Below are 16,334 nucleotides of genomic sequence, written 5' to 3' on the forward strand. Positions count from 1 at the left end.
ACTACACCAGTATTGTGTTCAGTTTACCCAATGAAGTCTTTTGGTCTGCATCCCCTAGGAGAGGGCCTTTTAGGTGTGAGACAAGCAATCTGTCTGAGTTAATTTCTTGATTTGCTTTGGTCAAATGACAATGCAAGAGGCACAATTTTGCACAGGCCAAGGATGAAATTTGATAGAATTTAATGTTGATTTTACTTATGAGGGATGAATTTCCCCAACAGTTCCAGGAAAATCTGGAACAGCCAGGATGCATCATGATCTAGTGGAACTATAAATTAATTTGTCTACCGAACAAGAAAACCGAGTGAAAATATTAAATGTGCCTGCCTGGTATTCTTTCTCCTCAGAAAATTTGTTGAGAGTGTTCAACACTGCACAATAACACTGGAAAAGAAAGATGCAGATGCTGTTCTGAGGCCAATTAATGCAGTTCTCAACTCAGGGGGTGGCATTGTGCTGCTGAAAATTGATGACTTTTCAAGGTATAAAAAAGGAGACCTAAATAAGAGAATTGATATATTTTGGCAAACATTAGAGCAAAAACTGAATCTAATGATCCAGCCATCAACATATGATGATGTTTTTGATAAAAAACTTCAAGGAGACACAATTCTTCTTTTCATCAAAGCAACAAACCATTTATGTACTGTGGATTACAATATGCATTTGCCCTTTGATGCAGCATCTTTGTCACGTCCAACTTATGAAAAAGTTGTTGATTTATTATCCTGGAGAGAATCCCTTGAAAACCATATCCCTAAGGTTCCTTTAACAGACCTTCCTATTGATTTGTTACCCAAACAATTCACATACAAGAAGGTACTAGATTTCCATGAATCAAAACAAGTGCAACTGAAATATTTCACATCAAAGAATGGACTATTTCACTCCAATAACCAAAGGGCTCAAGACAAAATCACAGAACAAATCTCCTCCTTTGGAAATGGAAGTGGAGGGATGATTCTTATTGGTATTGAGGATAAAACAGGAGAAACTCTTGGACAAGAGATTACAGCGGATGGCAAAGCAGAATGGGAGAGTGGGTTTCAAGCCATGATTAACCAAATGAGCGAAACATGGAGCTTTACCCCAATTCAGGGTGAACACTGGGATATAGAGTTCTCTCCTGTTGATGGCACCAAATCAAGTTTTGTGATAGTGGTTCGTATTGCCGGCATGAGGAACTTGGGTGGCATTTTCACAAAATGCCCAAAAAGCTTTAAGCTGCTGAATCCTTCAGGATCTGATGGAGAGGAAGAGATTGCACCCCTTGATTTCCATGAATGGAAGCAGAGAATGCTGCATAGCACATGCCTAGGTCAAAGTAAAGGTGAGTACTTCGTTTATCAGAGGGCCATCACTGATTAGCTTACCCAAGACATGCTATTTCTTAATGTCTTGGTGATTGTCAAGTAATATATCAGGCATGAGACGCAGTGTATCATCACCAGATGAAACACTGAAAAGAGAGTTGAAAACACGACACACATCAGAGTATTTTTGACAAACCTTTGAGGTGTTTCATGTGGTGATGAAACTGTGTTGAATGCCTGATATTACTTCTCAAACAAAATGATTGTAGAAAGAGAAATTAAGGATGCAAAAATGAGCAGTTTTTCATCTGATTTCCAAACACTCATTAAACATTAATTTTCTTTGTATTTTCTCTACGAATCATTAAAGTTCTATATGAGCCTGCAGCCAAGGAAAGTCGTGACTAAACTTGGCATTACATTATTTTGCATCTTCATTTGATAAAGAACCACAGTGACAAACATGCAACAAATCATTTATAATCTTTTGAAATTGTGGAGTACAGTATCCAGAGTTCTTCAAACCAACATGTTGAGTCTGACATTGTTGTTGACATAATATATCAAGCATGAGACGCAGTGTTTCATCACTATTGACGAATTTCAAGGTGTTTCATCTGTTGATGAAACATTGTGTCGAATGCTTGCTATTACTTCCCAAACAAAATGATTTTAGATTGAGAATTTAAGGATGCAAAAATGAGCAGGTTTTCATCTGATTTCCAAACACTCATTAATCATTGATTTCCTTTGTATTTTCTGTATGAATTATTAATGAGTTTGAGAAAGTAAGGTATGCTATTAGTATACATGTATGATCTTAATAGCAACATCAGCATTTTATTTCTTAGGAAAAATCAAAATTATACAAAATTAAATGTCTTGCACATAGCTACTAAGCTAATCAAAGGTGATAACACTGTTACAAAAAGAAAAGTAACACAATAATTATTAAGTACAAGCAGAAGTAAGCACTGAAAGTTCTGTCATTATTTTGCCATAGTAGCTTATTATGTGGCTGTCTGTTTTCGCCTTACAATTGGTCAATTTGCGGTCCGTGGCTTGCTATGTGGACCAAAATCTCAAAAACAAGGTTTAAACAAAGTTATAAGATGTCTGTCAACCATGAGGACTTCGATGTTGACTTTGTCCTTCAACATTTTAACCTGAGATATATCAATAAAGGTGAGGAAGAAACTCAATCTTATCGAAGAAGAGGATTCTAGTCAGTGTTTGAAAATTTTAATCACAGTACACAGTTAAGAAGACAAAAATCGACTGACAGAGATTGGAGATAAGAGAAAACAAGTGATTCCTTCAACAAATATTAGCAAACATACTTGCACCTGATCATCTTAACAAGCTCCTTGGCCATTTGCAGTGTTTTTGGAAAGACCAACGAAAGAAAGATGGAAGCGACTTCAAGCCAGTCACAATGTCCAGTTTTTAAAAGACTCCAGGATTTGATTCTTCCGTAAAAGATCCGAGTCAATCATTATACCCAAATTTTTAGCAAAGTCCTTCATCTCTAATTGTTATTTGAGTATTTGAAGTTGGGTTGAAGATCTTGATCTGATCTTTAATATTTCTGGCATATATGTATTATTTGGTACATTGGTACATTTTGATACATTGGTACATGTTTAAAAAGCTAGAATGATGGCCGTTGCCATGTCTTTTTTCAAAATAAAACTTTTTAAAATACTGGCAGAAGAAACGAACACACAAAGTTGAACTCTGGCTGGATCATTTCTGCCCTTGACTGAACAACATTGATCATAGTGGTTTGGGCAAGGGGTCATGGCGGTAACAAATCTGCAGAATGGGTGTCCTATGGGTGGGTAAAACTGTTTCTCCAAGGTTGTAGGGTAGTCAAATTCAGGAATGCAGTAAAACCCCACAACTTTAGGCTAAAATATTCCAGTTTTATAACCCCCTCTGTAATAAGAACCTGTTAAGCCTAAAATTTGAAACAGATTTTTCTTTCAAAAATTCTATGAAAAAATCTTGTACACTTGGGCGGTTATTACTGAGATAAGTCAGCATTCAGAATCGTCTTTGGAGACATAAGTGCCTTATCACTCCAACTGCAATTTAAACACCAATGCGGTCTTTGAGCTCAATGCTGTAGTTTTTCTATTTTGGTTATTTTTACCTATCTTCAAATTTGGTATGCAGATTTTATATGGGGAATAAGCTGAACCACTAAATGCTCTTAGCTATATTGTTTTTCTTCAGAAAATAAGAACCTATTTAAGAACCTAAATAGCTTAAATGTGTGCTAACTCCATTTACATAAGAACCTGTTTAGGCTACATGTAATGTGGAAAAATCCAGGTTCTTTGTCGTGGGGTTTTACTGTAATGTTTTCAAAGCCTTAACTTAAAACTGCTATGTTAAGGGCTTGAAAACTGACTGAAATGAACTTTTTTTTCTAAGGTACCAGGGAAGCAATGGAAAAATTTCGATTGGTAGAACTTTTAGATGGACCTTTGCGGACTGTCCAAGGTTCTGTTGAAGAGATTGTGGAAGAGTTCTTTCCAGGTATTTTTCAATAAACTGTTAGTAGATCGTCCTTACCTCTTCCCCAAGTAATGACATACACTGTTGAATTATATATAATCTTTTTTTATGCATACCAGGCTAGTGTTGAATTTTTAAAGCTGTAAATTGTTTCGTAGGGAGCTCTTGACCGTTGCCTTGCTTGAGGTTGTTTCTTGTTTTTTGCAGGCTGGATCAGAAACTATGTAACTCATAGTTTAAACTTTTTCTCTATTTATCATCAAACATCAGTCACAGCTTTCTGATTGTCAACACCCATCCAATATACAATGTAATGAATTCTTGTACATCAAAAGCTGAAACTAGGCAAGGTTAGGAAAAAACGAAATTGTGCAATAATATAAAATCTGAATAATACTAATACAATGGAATATTAAAAATAATTAACTAAGTTAGGTTTAAAACTATCTACGGGCCTTGTTTGGTATGACTATCATTCATTGCATTGTTTTAAATACTACGACCTCCTTCGTTTGCATTGTATTGTAAATTTCAGTTACAAAAGCCCTTATTTTCTGTAAAGAAACTTGTAGCATGTTTTGATAATATCATACTCAGGGTTCTATCTAGCGTATTTGTAGGGTAGAAGCTCCCCCCCCCCCCCACCAAAAAAATGCCCAGTTTCCCACCCAAAAATATTGTTATCATTACAGTAAATAAGTGACTATATCGGAAAAATCATCCAAACGCGACAAGGTCAATGCACACACTGTAACATTTCTCAAAATTGTGTCTCAAAATGCACCAGATTGCATCTTAGCGCATATTCATTTCCAAAAATTTCCGGGGGAGCATGCCCCCCGACCCCATAGGAAGAAAACTATACAAAAACTTAAAAGAAAATAGATAACGTAATGAATCGATTTAAGGGTTAAGTACCGAGTGCTAAACAAGAGATAATATTCCATGTAATATTCTAAGAATTACTCAAATCATCAGGACCTTCTCCTTGAGTAGCAAATGTGTAGTTCGTCACAATGAACAGAATTCCTTTATCACCACACATTAAGTAAATAGTCCGCTGTTTTGTAATCAGTGTTCAGAAAGTCAGATCATTTTGGGCTCTGGGCCCCGTGTGCGTATGTTATTTTTCCTGTTATTGAGAGATGCGTGACTGCAAAGGGAAATGACGGAAAAATAACACACCCGTATCACTATTAAACAACTTGCGTTGCACCGCAGCTAATTGCGATATTGCGTTTTGTTTTGAAATCAACCGGCCCTGTTGACTTGAGTTTATTAAACGCATGTAGCTTCCATAGCTAGAGCTTTTGTTGGGAAGGGGTGATGGAGGGCGTGCGTGCGAGAATGGGACTCAGTCGCCTGACAAAACCGCGAAAGTCTGTTAAAAAAAAGCAAGTGAAAAAGAAGGGTATATGTTGCTGTGATTTTTTACATTTTCCATTCATTCACAATTTTCACATAGACCATAATGCATCTTGTTTACCCCCCGCCCTCCAAATTTGCATAACCATTGTTTCCAATTTCTCCTGGGTATTACAGTCGTCCCAAGAGAAATCGAAGAGAATGGTTGTGCAAATTTTTGGGGCGTAAACAAGGCGCATTATGACCTATAGTCCAGTCAATCTAGGCATTTTTGAGGCTCAACATCAAACTAATTGCAACAGAATTGTTTTCAACGCCATTTAAGTAAGGATAGCCTATCTAGCAGCATACTAAAAATCCGCCAAAATCCGTACGGCGGAACATGTCAAAATTAAGCATGAAACATTTTGAGCTTTTAACACAGGCAACCTACGTTTGTTGAAATTATAAGTTTAAACAAAACATGCACAAAATGTGTTTGTTACTCTCATGGAAAAGTGAAAGAAGAAAAAAAACTGCTACCTAGTTTTCGGTGATAAAAAAGGAAGCGTTTCTTTTTTTCAACAAGACGCTACGGAGCTAGCGTACACTTCGGCGTCGTGGTTGTGGAACTAATTAATTGTAAATACGGAGGAATAGTAAGAAATCAAATATGGTAAGAGTAAGGTGTGAAATTATGAGATTTGTCAGGATATTCTGAAAAGAGCAACATCCAAGAGGCCTACTTGCCAAAAACTAGCATTTCAGGACAAATTTTCTCCGCGATATTAGCCCAGTTATGCTCTGATGACTCCATACAAATCCTTCTAAAAAACAATTCTCTATTTTTCTTAGTCACATCAGGTTTCAAAAACAGCATAGCAGTCTCATAGTACTGATTAAAGATATGTAAGGCATGGGTAAGGCGTCAATTACGTTGAGCATGGAATTGGCTAAAACTCAAAGTCACGAGTTCGAATGTTTTGAGGATAATTATTCAGTGACTATCAGCACGCAGGGATGTCGGATTAACACAAGAAAGTTTAACACCAAAGGTACATAGCCTTTACAGAGCTTTAAAATACAGCTCCTCCTTTCTTTCTCCTCGCTCTTTCTATTTTCCCATTCCTTGTTCTTTACTAGCTAGGAGGATTTTCGGGCTCATTTTGCTTTCGGGTTTTGGTCTTTTTCTCAGTCAAAAGACTACACTTTTCGTTCGGTACGTTTTCAAAAATTCAGCAAGATAATGCTTTGGCTTTTACGGTGACCTTTACATTAGTTTTCGTTAACGTACCGACATCCTCAAGTATATGTTCCACTTTTTTTGCAGCTTTTCGTTTTCTTCATGTTGGAAGTGAATTGGAGAGGAGAAGAGGATAGTTTTACTAATTCTTTACGATGCACAACAATGCAGAGTTTTTGAGCGGGTTAAGCTCCACTGCCTATTAATTTGATAAGAGGGAAATACGTTTTCATTTAAGGAAAAGTGTTGTTACCTTCGCAAAAAAAAATTGTAAAGGTTAACGGAACATTCATGGCATAAGAACTTTGGTTCCAGGAAACGTTTGTTTCAAGAAAACGAAACAGTATAATAGGGAAGCGGGTTTTTAAGGAAAATATTAACTCTTGGTAGCCAAAACAATGCGTATTTAAAAATATCTTGTAAGAGTCTATGGAGTAATGGGAATTCCCCACGCAGAGCGTAATTCATCAAGTCAGTCACAAGGCTAACATGCAGTAAGTTGAAGTGCTACACAACGCTCATCCGAAGAGAAACATAGGTTCCGCAAAAAGAGGTGACCCATCAGAAGCTAAGTCAGGCAATGTCGTACATATGTCCAGTACTTTCGCGCCTTCACTGACCACTGCAATTATTTTCAGACGTATAGGATCCCATGATCGTCATATAAAAAGAGGTCTTCATTTGCCAGTGGACGAACAAAAACTGGTCAAGGTTCAGGGTTGTTCTCTCAAAAGAAATGCAAGGAGGGAATAGAAACGCCTTCAGACCACAGAGCGATTAATATACTTATTCATCTTACCAAGAAATGAAGGGCTGCCGCAGAAAATACAAACTGAACACACAAATAAACTAAACTAAATCTGAGACTCGCTACAAGAAGAAGATATAAAAAGAACAATCACACTGCAGTTGGTTTTCTGGATTTCCCTCACTACAGATTCGACCAGGTGTAATGAAAAGCGCAGAACTTTACGATCTAGCAAAAACCAAATAGACGGAGAATAGTTAGCAGAATATTTATTCACTCACATTGTAGACTACGGAGTCATAATCCTAAAGGAGGTCGTGCATGTCGCGAGAAAAAAAAAAGAATCCCTGATTTCGATCATACATATTGTGTCCAAGGTTTGAACATAACTACCTCAAAAAACTCGATTGCAGAAAATGGGAATAGGTTAAACAGTTTGTACTGATACAAAGCTGTCGTCCGTTTCACACATTTGGTCGCACGTATCTTGCAGCATGGATGCAAATTTACTAGTTGGCTGAAGGTGAGCAAAATATCAGATCAAACTGTTCACTATCAGTCAGCTACAAATTTGAATCCATGCTGCAGGATATACGAAATTACCAGCCTGTAAAACTGCCCAAATACTTACTGCATTTCTTATATTGCGGGAAAAAAAAAATTACTAATATTTTTAACCATGTTAATAATTTCCCTTTTAAATACCGTCATAGAAAAAAAAATTAAAGGTTGGAAAACAGAATATGTAGATAGACGAGTGGCTGGGTAACCTGTGCAAAGCCCTCAAGACTAAACACTGACCCAGGTGTTTCAAACACATTAAGTCCGCGTTTTTTTAAAAGAAAACTACCAAAAATATATTAGCAATGTTGCATCAAAAATTCTTGAGAAAAAAAAGACAATTATCAGATGTCAGTGTCTGAATTTGTGATCTTCCTGAAATTGGGTTTCCTGTGGTGAAAGTTGAAAATCTTTATTGCCACTTTTTCTCATGTTTCACTGAGCCGATTTTGGCGGATTTTTAGTATGTTGTTAAATAGCCATCCAACAATTAAATGGCGTTGAAAAAAATTCTGTTGCAATTAGTTTGATGCTAAACCACAATTGGTGAAAATGGTGATTTCTACAAAAAGATCTGCGCCATCGTGACATAAGATAAGAAGTGTCATTTCTTGCAGGTACCCAGAGTAAAGCCTCTTAAGGTCTTCTCTTGCTAACAGCATTTGTGCATAAGATTGTATCGTGGTTAACAAGGTTTGATTGTGTCTGTGTCATTTTTTTATTTAGTTGGGCCCGGATGTCAAGTGGTACCTAATGGGTTTGAATCAAACCTCCCAGAAGAAGCAAAACAAGTGATACGAAAAATACAAAAACAAACCACGAACGGCCTTCTTGTAGCTTCCTCCTCAATACTGTCTGCTGTCCAGAAAGAAAGGCAACGTAGAGAAGATGGGGTTATATGTGACTTACTCCTCTTAAGTGAGTCGCTTGGACGGCTCCACCTTATCTCCCTTGTCAGCAGTGGATCACAAGATCAGTTCTTCCCGCATGCCCGTGCTACAGCCAAAGCTGTGAAGAAATCCTTAGTGAGGAACGGTAGTTGCTATGAAAAGTTTTACATCACCTGCCAGGTGGTGCTTTGCAACAGAGTGGGAACTGAGCCACTAGATACATCGTTTCCAGACAGTCGATATCCTAAAGAGTATCATCTACGTTCATCGCCCCAAGAGTTAGTAAAGATGAACAGAATCCTGCAGTCACTAGTAATAGTTTTGGCGCAGTTTCCTTCTTTTCTTTCCAACAAGCAGGGGTTAAAATTTCTTAACTTGCTGACAAAGGAACAGTTTGAACTGCTGAGCAAATTGCACGACGTCAAGAAAAAAAGAGAGCTATGGATTCAGGGTGTAGCTGGCACTGGAAAAACCGTGGTGGCTTTAGAGTTTATTAGAAGGCTCCTCAACGGTGACCCCAACCTTAAACCTGAAAACATACTCTACGTTTGTGAGACACCTGCAATGCTTCCCCAAATAAGGTATGTTTCTTTCAAATTCCAGGGTGAAGGGTTGGATCAAGTAACCTCTTTACACCTCACATCCCCTTGCAGGCATGGAAGGGAATACAATGACAACTGTCCTTCTGTTAATTAACATGAGGTCTGAGTTGACATGGAAATTTATCTCTAGCCGGTTTCTTGAGCAGTTTGGTAACTTTCTTTATAGCTGCTATTACGGACCTCTGTGTTTATAGTCCTTTCCCTTCCGCGATGTGTATTGTGAGTACACCACAGTAACCAGTTACTGCACTCTTCGTTTATCTCGTTTATTACACAGTCGGCTCGTGCGTTTAATTGCTAATAAATCATGAACCTTAAGTCCCCACAATGAAACTACTCCACTGCTGTGCCGTCACTCGGATTAAACTAGTAACTCTCTTTTATCATGTACAAACGACGGAGCATTATATTGTACGTGAAACCAAAAAAGAACATTTTTGAAAAATAACCAATATGACGACGTGACCCGCGTGGTCTACTTTAACGTGAACGTGACATGTTTCGCCGGCAAACGTTTGAATTGGCGCATCATAGGTTTAAATTAGCCTCATTCAAAGAAAAGAGTATTGAATACTAACACCCCGTAAAACCAAAGGCAAATGTAATCACATGACAAATACGAACCTTCAATAAGTGGCTGCCTTCAGTCGTTTAAGCTGAGGTGCAAGATTATTTTTTTCCCATTGTCAGGAATTTTTCTTTCAGAAACAGCACACTTGCTTTGAAGAATTGTTCTTTAGAGTTTGAACTGCTAACTTCTAATACTTGCGATGAATATTTCACTGTGGCGAAATAAATCAGGTCACGATGCTTGAAGCTGTTTATAAATAAAAGGCAGTCTGTGACTGCATGTGGCTACTGGTCTAGTTTTGTAGAATATGTTGCAGTAAAAAAATGCGAAAAATGTAGAGGGGGAAATGAACAGGTGTAGTGAATAAACTCTCACGATACCCGCATCTTTGCACGCGCTAAAGCACTGATGGGAAAAAAGCAATGTCTCGTGGTTTCTTGAAATGACTTTTATTACAGAAAAGAGCAGTATCAATAATAACCTCAGGAAAGTGCAACTCGGCAATAGAGGTGGGGTTAACACCTATTTTGGAGCATTATTACGTATTATGTAGCAGGCTTTTTGATAACATTGTCAGTGATCCAAACCATAAATTGAAGGCGCTCCTTCCACCAGACTATAACAACTCGCGCTATAACCTAAGACGACAGCGCCATTTTAATATGCCAAAGCTTAGTACGAACAGAACAAGTAATACTTTTATATATGCGATGTCGAAACATTCCGGGCTGTAGTTTTATCCCACGTATTCATGCTTTATATTTTAACATATTTTAATATGAATGTATTATATGGAACTTTTAATATTATCTTAAAAATCAGTTTTTGACTGATTATCTAGGATTCATTTGTAATTTTCAAGTATTGTAAAGTTTTTGTAAATAATTGCGTAATTCAGCCTTTGGTTGCGATGCAGTTTTAATAAACAAACTATCATCATCAACTATCATCATCATCATCATCTACATTTGATGTTATCTTGATAATAATTAAGAAGCAATGGTAACAGGAAGAACAAGAACAATTTATTTAGATTATTTACAAAACTTCAACTTGGAAAGATTCTGATCAAATATTTCATTAATATTAATATTCTGATATTAACTTTGAATAAATTTTGATATCAACTTGAGTATACAGCTGTAACATATCGTTGATGAGTGTTATTGCAGTTCAGACGTAACTGTGTCGTCGTCGATATTTCTATTAGCACTGACAAAACTTGAACTTGGAAAGATAAAACAATTGTCTTTAAACTTCTGATCAAATATTGCATTAATATAAGTTGTGATATTAACTTGAATATAACATAAGAATAACATGAAGTGAGCCAAATGGTCTAATGACATCAGTTAAGCTGAGGTGGATGGCAAAAACTGGGAAATTACTCTTGTGCTTTGATCTAAAATCATCTTTTGTTTTCCAGCATTAAAGAAAAGCTTTGACAAATCTGCAGAAGTGATTTTAGATAAGCTTGTTTCACATTTGATGTTGGACATGAAGCTTTGGATGGCATCATTGAAGGCTGTATAATTGACCAGCTTTTCATCAAAACCTTCTTATAATGATAAACAGTTTAAATAGAGGTTTCGCTGTACGCACCCCTTACGTTCAAAATATGCCATAATCATATTTATCTATATCGCAACCACCCTTCCCCCTCAACTGGTACCTGTAGGCCTAAAAAAACATATCGAACGCACTCTCCTAAGCCCCGATTACTCCTAGTACCCTACCTTGAAGCAGGTGAAACGGAACTCATAAACTATGAAATTTGCGATAGCCGAATTATGTCAGAAATGGCTTAAAGCAGCACCCACACCCACACTAAAATATGAACCATTAAACAGCTGCATCACTGTACAAAATACACAACATTTGCTGCTGTGATAAAAGACGAACAAATTGTGAAGAATCAATATGGCGGTCTCAAAATGCCCTAGTTTGACCTTTAGCAATGTCATGTTCATTTAGATGCCAAAATCTCATTGGTTCCTAAGCATCAACTCATAGTACCCTCAACCTTATTGGCCCCTGCAACAATCATCAAAATAGCTCAAAAAACGGCTTGCAGATTACGAGTCTCACTGCTTACGCAAGCGAGACTGAATATAATGCGAGACTTGTAAGTTGCTACCAGTCGTGCTTGTATACGATCTGAGCCCTCCTTCTTTTTTAGAAGGCCTTCTAAAAGTCTCCTTAATCAGTACAAGTACTGTAAGAGTTAATAGACAGTTTTAGATCCGAGTTTACCGCGAACCTCTAACCGCTGGAGGTCACGTAGCAAGTCTTTCGCGTCACGTTTGAGGTTTACAACGTGCGTTTGCAACGTTTTCACGTATGCCATTTACCTGAAAGCTTTTAGCGTATAATTGTTGCTTTATCCCACGTAATGATACAAAAATCTTGAGGAACAAGTCTTTATCCATTAACAGAGGTACAAATTCGGGCGTGATAAATCCTATTGGATTTTGAAAACAAGTGCCATTCATGGCTGCTGATTCAAAACGGCGGCCGTAAAATTGCAAGAAGAATTAATGTAAGAATTTACAGCTCTTTGCTGCTAGATAACCCAGTTTTATTTTCACTGATTGATTTTTCTTCTATTTCTAAATGGAAAAATAAACCAGAATCCACTTCTTTAATCCACTGATTATACTTACTTACGATGATGCAGGAATGTGACTGTCAAAAACGTGATCCGTTCGTTGCACTAATTAACGTCAAAGTGCTGTAGTGTAAGTTTAAGTGTCTTTACCGCGGATTACACCGCAAGAAAAACCAACGGGACGTCATCCGTGGTGAGTTGCAAGAACTGTGATAACTCGAGTTGTTGGGATAACTTTTGATCAAGGGAAACAGAATTTAGTACGAGTTAACGGGGGAGGTCGAGGTTTTCGAGTCACCGCCGGGGTTGCACAGTACTGAGCCGCATGCTTCGACTGCGACAAGTCTAGCTAAGTCTTGTTGCCCTTAAGGAACTACATTATAACATTTTTCTCAATACAATGTGCCTGTTCTTTCTCGCTATTTATAGGAAACTTCAGATATGCGAGTGCCGTACCCGAAAAGCCTTTATGGAGGAGAGGTTTTCTCAAATCAGGCACGTAATCCTGGACGAGGTACATAATTTTCAAGCTAGAGATGGAGATTGGCTTAGAAAAGCTAGAACGCTCGTCAAACAACATCTTGAACGTGAATCCAGTGATGATGACTACGCCTCTGACAATGAAAAAGTGTCGGAGTCTTGCAGCGAATCCGAAACTAAACAGGACAACTCTGATACAAACTCTGTCGCTGGACAGGATCCAGAGTACAGCATTTGGCAAAATGATGGCCCAGGGTATCTGTGGTGTTTCATGGACAAAGGACAAAGCATTTCAAAGAACTCCAAAACAGGCATACCACAACGTCTTCGCCAGACGTTTCTTCTGAGGAAAGTGATAAGGAACTCCAAAAGGATCTTCGAACACGCCGAAAAATTCCTTGATAGGCGAACTTGGCCTCTCCCAGAACCGAAGAGAGTCGGTTTTTACAGGCAGTTTCTGTACGCTCCAAGAACTGACGCTCGGAAGAAAAAATCAGTGACAATAGGCCACGATTTCGACGGAGAACAAAGTGAGGTAGAGTATTCAAAAGGAGAACGAATTGCTTGTTTGATTGGAGTACTTGAGTCGCTGTTAAAAGAAGGGTACAGTAAAGGCGATATCGCTGTTTTGTGTTTAACTGAACCCCTAGAAGACAATGAACTTAAACAGTTGCAAGAGTTTACTTTAACCGTAAATGCTGAAAGAAATGATGATGACAATATTGTTCTCAGCACCGTGAAGGAGTATGGTGGTTTGGAACGGCCTATCGTCGTTGTCGTTCGCGAATCGTTCGACTATAACAGCGAAGATGTGTTGCCTAACCGGGTAAATTATTGTGCTTTCACTCGTGGAATGGTTAAACTTATTACTCTGAAGGAAAAATCAAGGGGGCAAAAAAGAAAAGAAAGCAATTAACTATTAAGAAGACATTCTTAGCAGCTGGATACTAAAATGAGGTTTATTATTCATTCAAAATATTTCTACGTTTCTGATTGGCTAAAATCACACGCATAATTTATCATAGCCAGCCACTGTTTACCAAATTTGGAAGAATTTTGCGATATTGAACTGATGAGGTCAATCGTGCAGAAGAAGAAGACCTGGGGACGAGGTTTAGTTGTTTTCGTAGTGAGTGCAAAAATAACTGAGCATTTCACTCGTTTCACAAGCAAGAAATAGGCGAACTATTGGCTAAAAACATAGCAAGAACAACAAGAAGACAACTCGACGGACGACATCTGCTAGTGGAGAATATTTTCGGGGCTAAACAACCCTTTTTCTCCTAAACGTGCTGATTAACATGCACTATCGATGGAGGTAACCATGTTTTAGCTTGTTTTTTAACTAGGAATTTTTGTGAATGAATAATAAAACAATTATTGAATTCGGCTTTCGTATCATCTGAAGAATTATGGAGATTTCGGAGGGTGTTATCCGCCAAGGCCTGTGGCGGATAACACCCTCCTCGAACTCCATAATTCTTCAGATGATACGAAAGCCGAATTCAATAATTGTTAAATCATGAGATTTGTGTTTCCAAAACGAGTTGCAGTAAAAACCCGAAATTAAAACTTAGTTTTTAGAACCTATTAGGCTAAAATGTGCCACTTAGATCCCCTCTATGCAAGAAATAGGCTGACTACCACTAAATTACATAAGCTACAATGTAATTAATTTCTTGAAAAAATGAAAAAACCTAAATAGCATGCTTTTGTAACATCAAGATTAGACTTTGCAATTCCCTTTTATATGGAATACCTCGGAATTCTCAAAAGGCAGTTCAGAATGCAGCAGCAAGGGCTGTCAAGTTAACAGGCAAAGGACAACACATCACCCATATTTTAGAAGGGCTCCACTGGTTACCAGCTGAACAACGTGTTTTTTTAAGATATTCTTAATAAGATATAAGGCGCTGAATAATCTTGCTCCAACTTATCTCTCTGAATTAGTTAAGCTGTACGTACCGAGTAGGAACCTTAGATCTTTTAATACCAATCGTCTTATCAGTATGTCCTATAATCTAAAAACGCATGGTTACAGAGCTTTCTCATCCGCAGCCCCTGCTCTGTGGAACGAATTACCGCAGAATGAAAGGTGCTGCGGTTGTCTTAATCAATTTAAACGTTTAGTTAAATCTTATCTTTTTAAGCGGCGAGGGTAAAAGGAGGAATGAGTTTGCGGAATGGCATGTGGCATGGCTAGCGGAATGACATAATTATGCGGAATGTAATGTATGCAGAATGACTTAAAGAAATAAATTAAACTGAAAATTGCGTAAGCAGCGTGAGTTCAGCGTGAGTTCCTGTTAAATAAAGCTAGGCGTTCCAATTTGGATGAAGACTGGTCGGCGTATAGGAGATCTCGAAATCGTGTTACAAAACTTGTCCGTGATTCAAAAAGTAAATACAGCGGAGAACTCATTGATGAAAACAGTGACGATCCTAAAAAGTTTTGGAAAACCGTTAAGCAGATCATGCCTGGCCAGAAAACAAAGCGTGTTACCAGTATTGATGTTAATGGAACTCAAATTTACGATGACAAGGAAATTGCAAACAGCTTTAATAATTTCTTCACTAAAACTGTGGACAGACTCGTTCAAGTTTTTGGACGATGTCTACCATCTGCACGATCGTTCAAATTTCTGATGTCAGGTCCATCGTACACTTTCCGTTTTGAGGAAGTATCTGTTGATTTCATCCGTGATCAACTGAAGAAGCTCAAAACCAAAAAAGCTGTTGGACTTGATCAGTTACCTGCACGTCTGTTAAAGGACTCAGCTGAAATAATTGCCAAACCGTTGACTTCTCTTATTAATGCTTCTTTAATTTATGGTTACGTCCCCTCTGAATGGAAATGGGCACGTGTAAATCCTTTGTTCAAGAATGGCAAATCAAATGACATGGATAATTATCGACCGATATCTGTACTACCGACCATATCCAAGGTTCTGGAAAGAGTAGTTCACACGCAGTTATATGATTTTCTGGCTAGAGAAAAGTTATTGAGTCCCTACCAATGTGGCTTCCGCAAGGGCCACTCTACTGAATTGGCTGTCTTATCATTCACTGACAGCATAAGGCGCAGTATGGATCAGGGTCTACTGACTGGTGCAGTTTTCATCGATTTGCGGAAAGCGTTCGACACAGTGGACCAGGACCTGCTACTGGAGAAACTCACGATGGGATATGGAGTCACTGGAAAAGAGCTTGGATGGTTTAGGGATTACCTAACCGATAGACGACAAGTGGTGACAGTCCAAAGTACTCTGTCAGACCCTTGTGATGTTGCTTTTGGTGTGCCGCAAGGTTCAATCCTTGGACCATTGTTGTTTGTGCTGTTCATCAATGATTTACCTACTGCTATCAGCAAATGTAATATATTATTATACGCTGATGATGCTGTTGTTTTTTCAGCCCACAAGGACATTTAAATCTTGGAGGAAACTTTGAA

The 16,334-nt window shown here is 38.0% G+C and overlaps 1 protein-coding gene across 1 annotated transcript in view; it reads left to right on the forward strand.

Moving 5' to 3' along the window:
• LOC140925944 (schlafen family member 13-like) overlaps positions 1 to 13,812 on the forward strand; it is a 15,916-nt gene extending 2,104 nt beyond the window's left edge. Inside the window, exons 2-5 of the mRNA XM_073375767.1 lie at positions 348 to 1,330; positions 3,753 to 3,857; positions 8,459 to 9,203; positions 12,833 to 13,812. Coding sequence (XP_073231868.1) covers positions 348 to 1,330; positions 3,753 to 3,857; positions 8,459 to 9,203; positions 12,833 to 13,799 — 2,800 coding nt within the window. The 3' untranslated portion in view covers positions 13,800 to 13,812. The remainder of the gene's footprint in view (positions 1 to 347; positions 1,331 to 3,752; positions 3,858 to 8,458; positions 9,204 to 12,832) is intronic.
• The last annotated feature ends 2,522 nt before the right edge of the window (positions 13,813 to 16,334 follow it).

The sequence above is a fragment of the Porites lutea genome, chromosome 2 (assembly GCF_958299795.1).
Source record: "Porites lutea chromosome 2, jaPorLute2.1, whole genome shotgun sequence".
NCBI lineage: Eukaryota > Metazoa > Cnidaria > Anthozoa > Scleractinia > Poritidae > Porites > Porites lutea.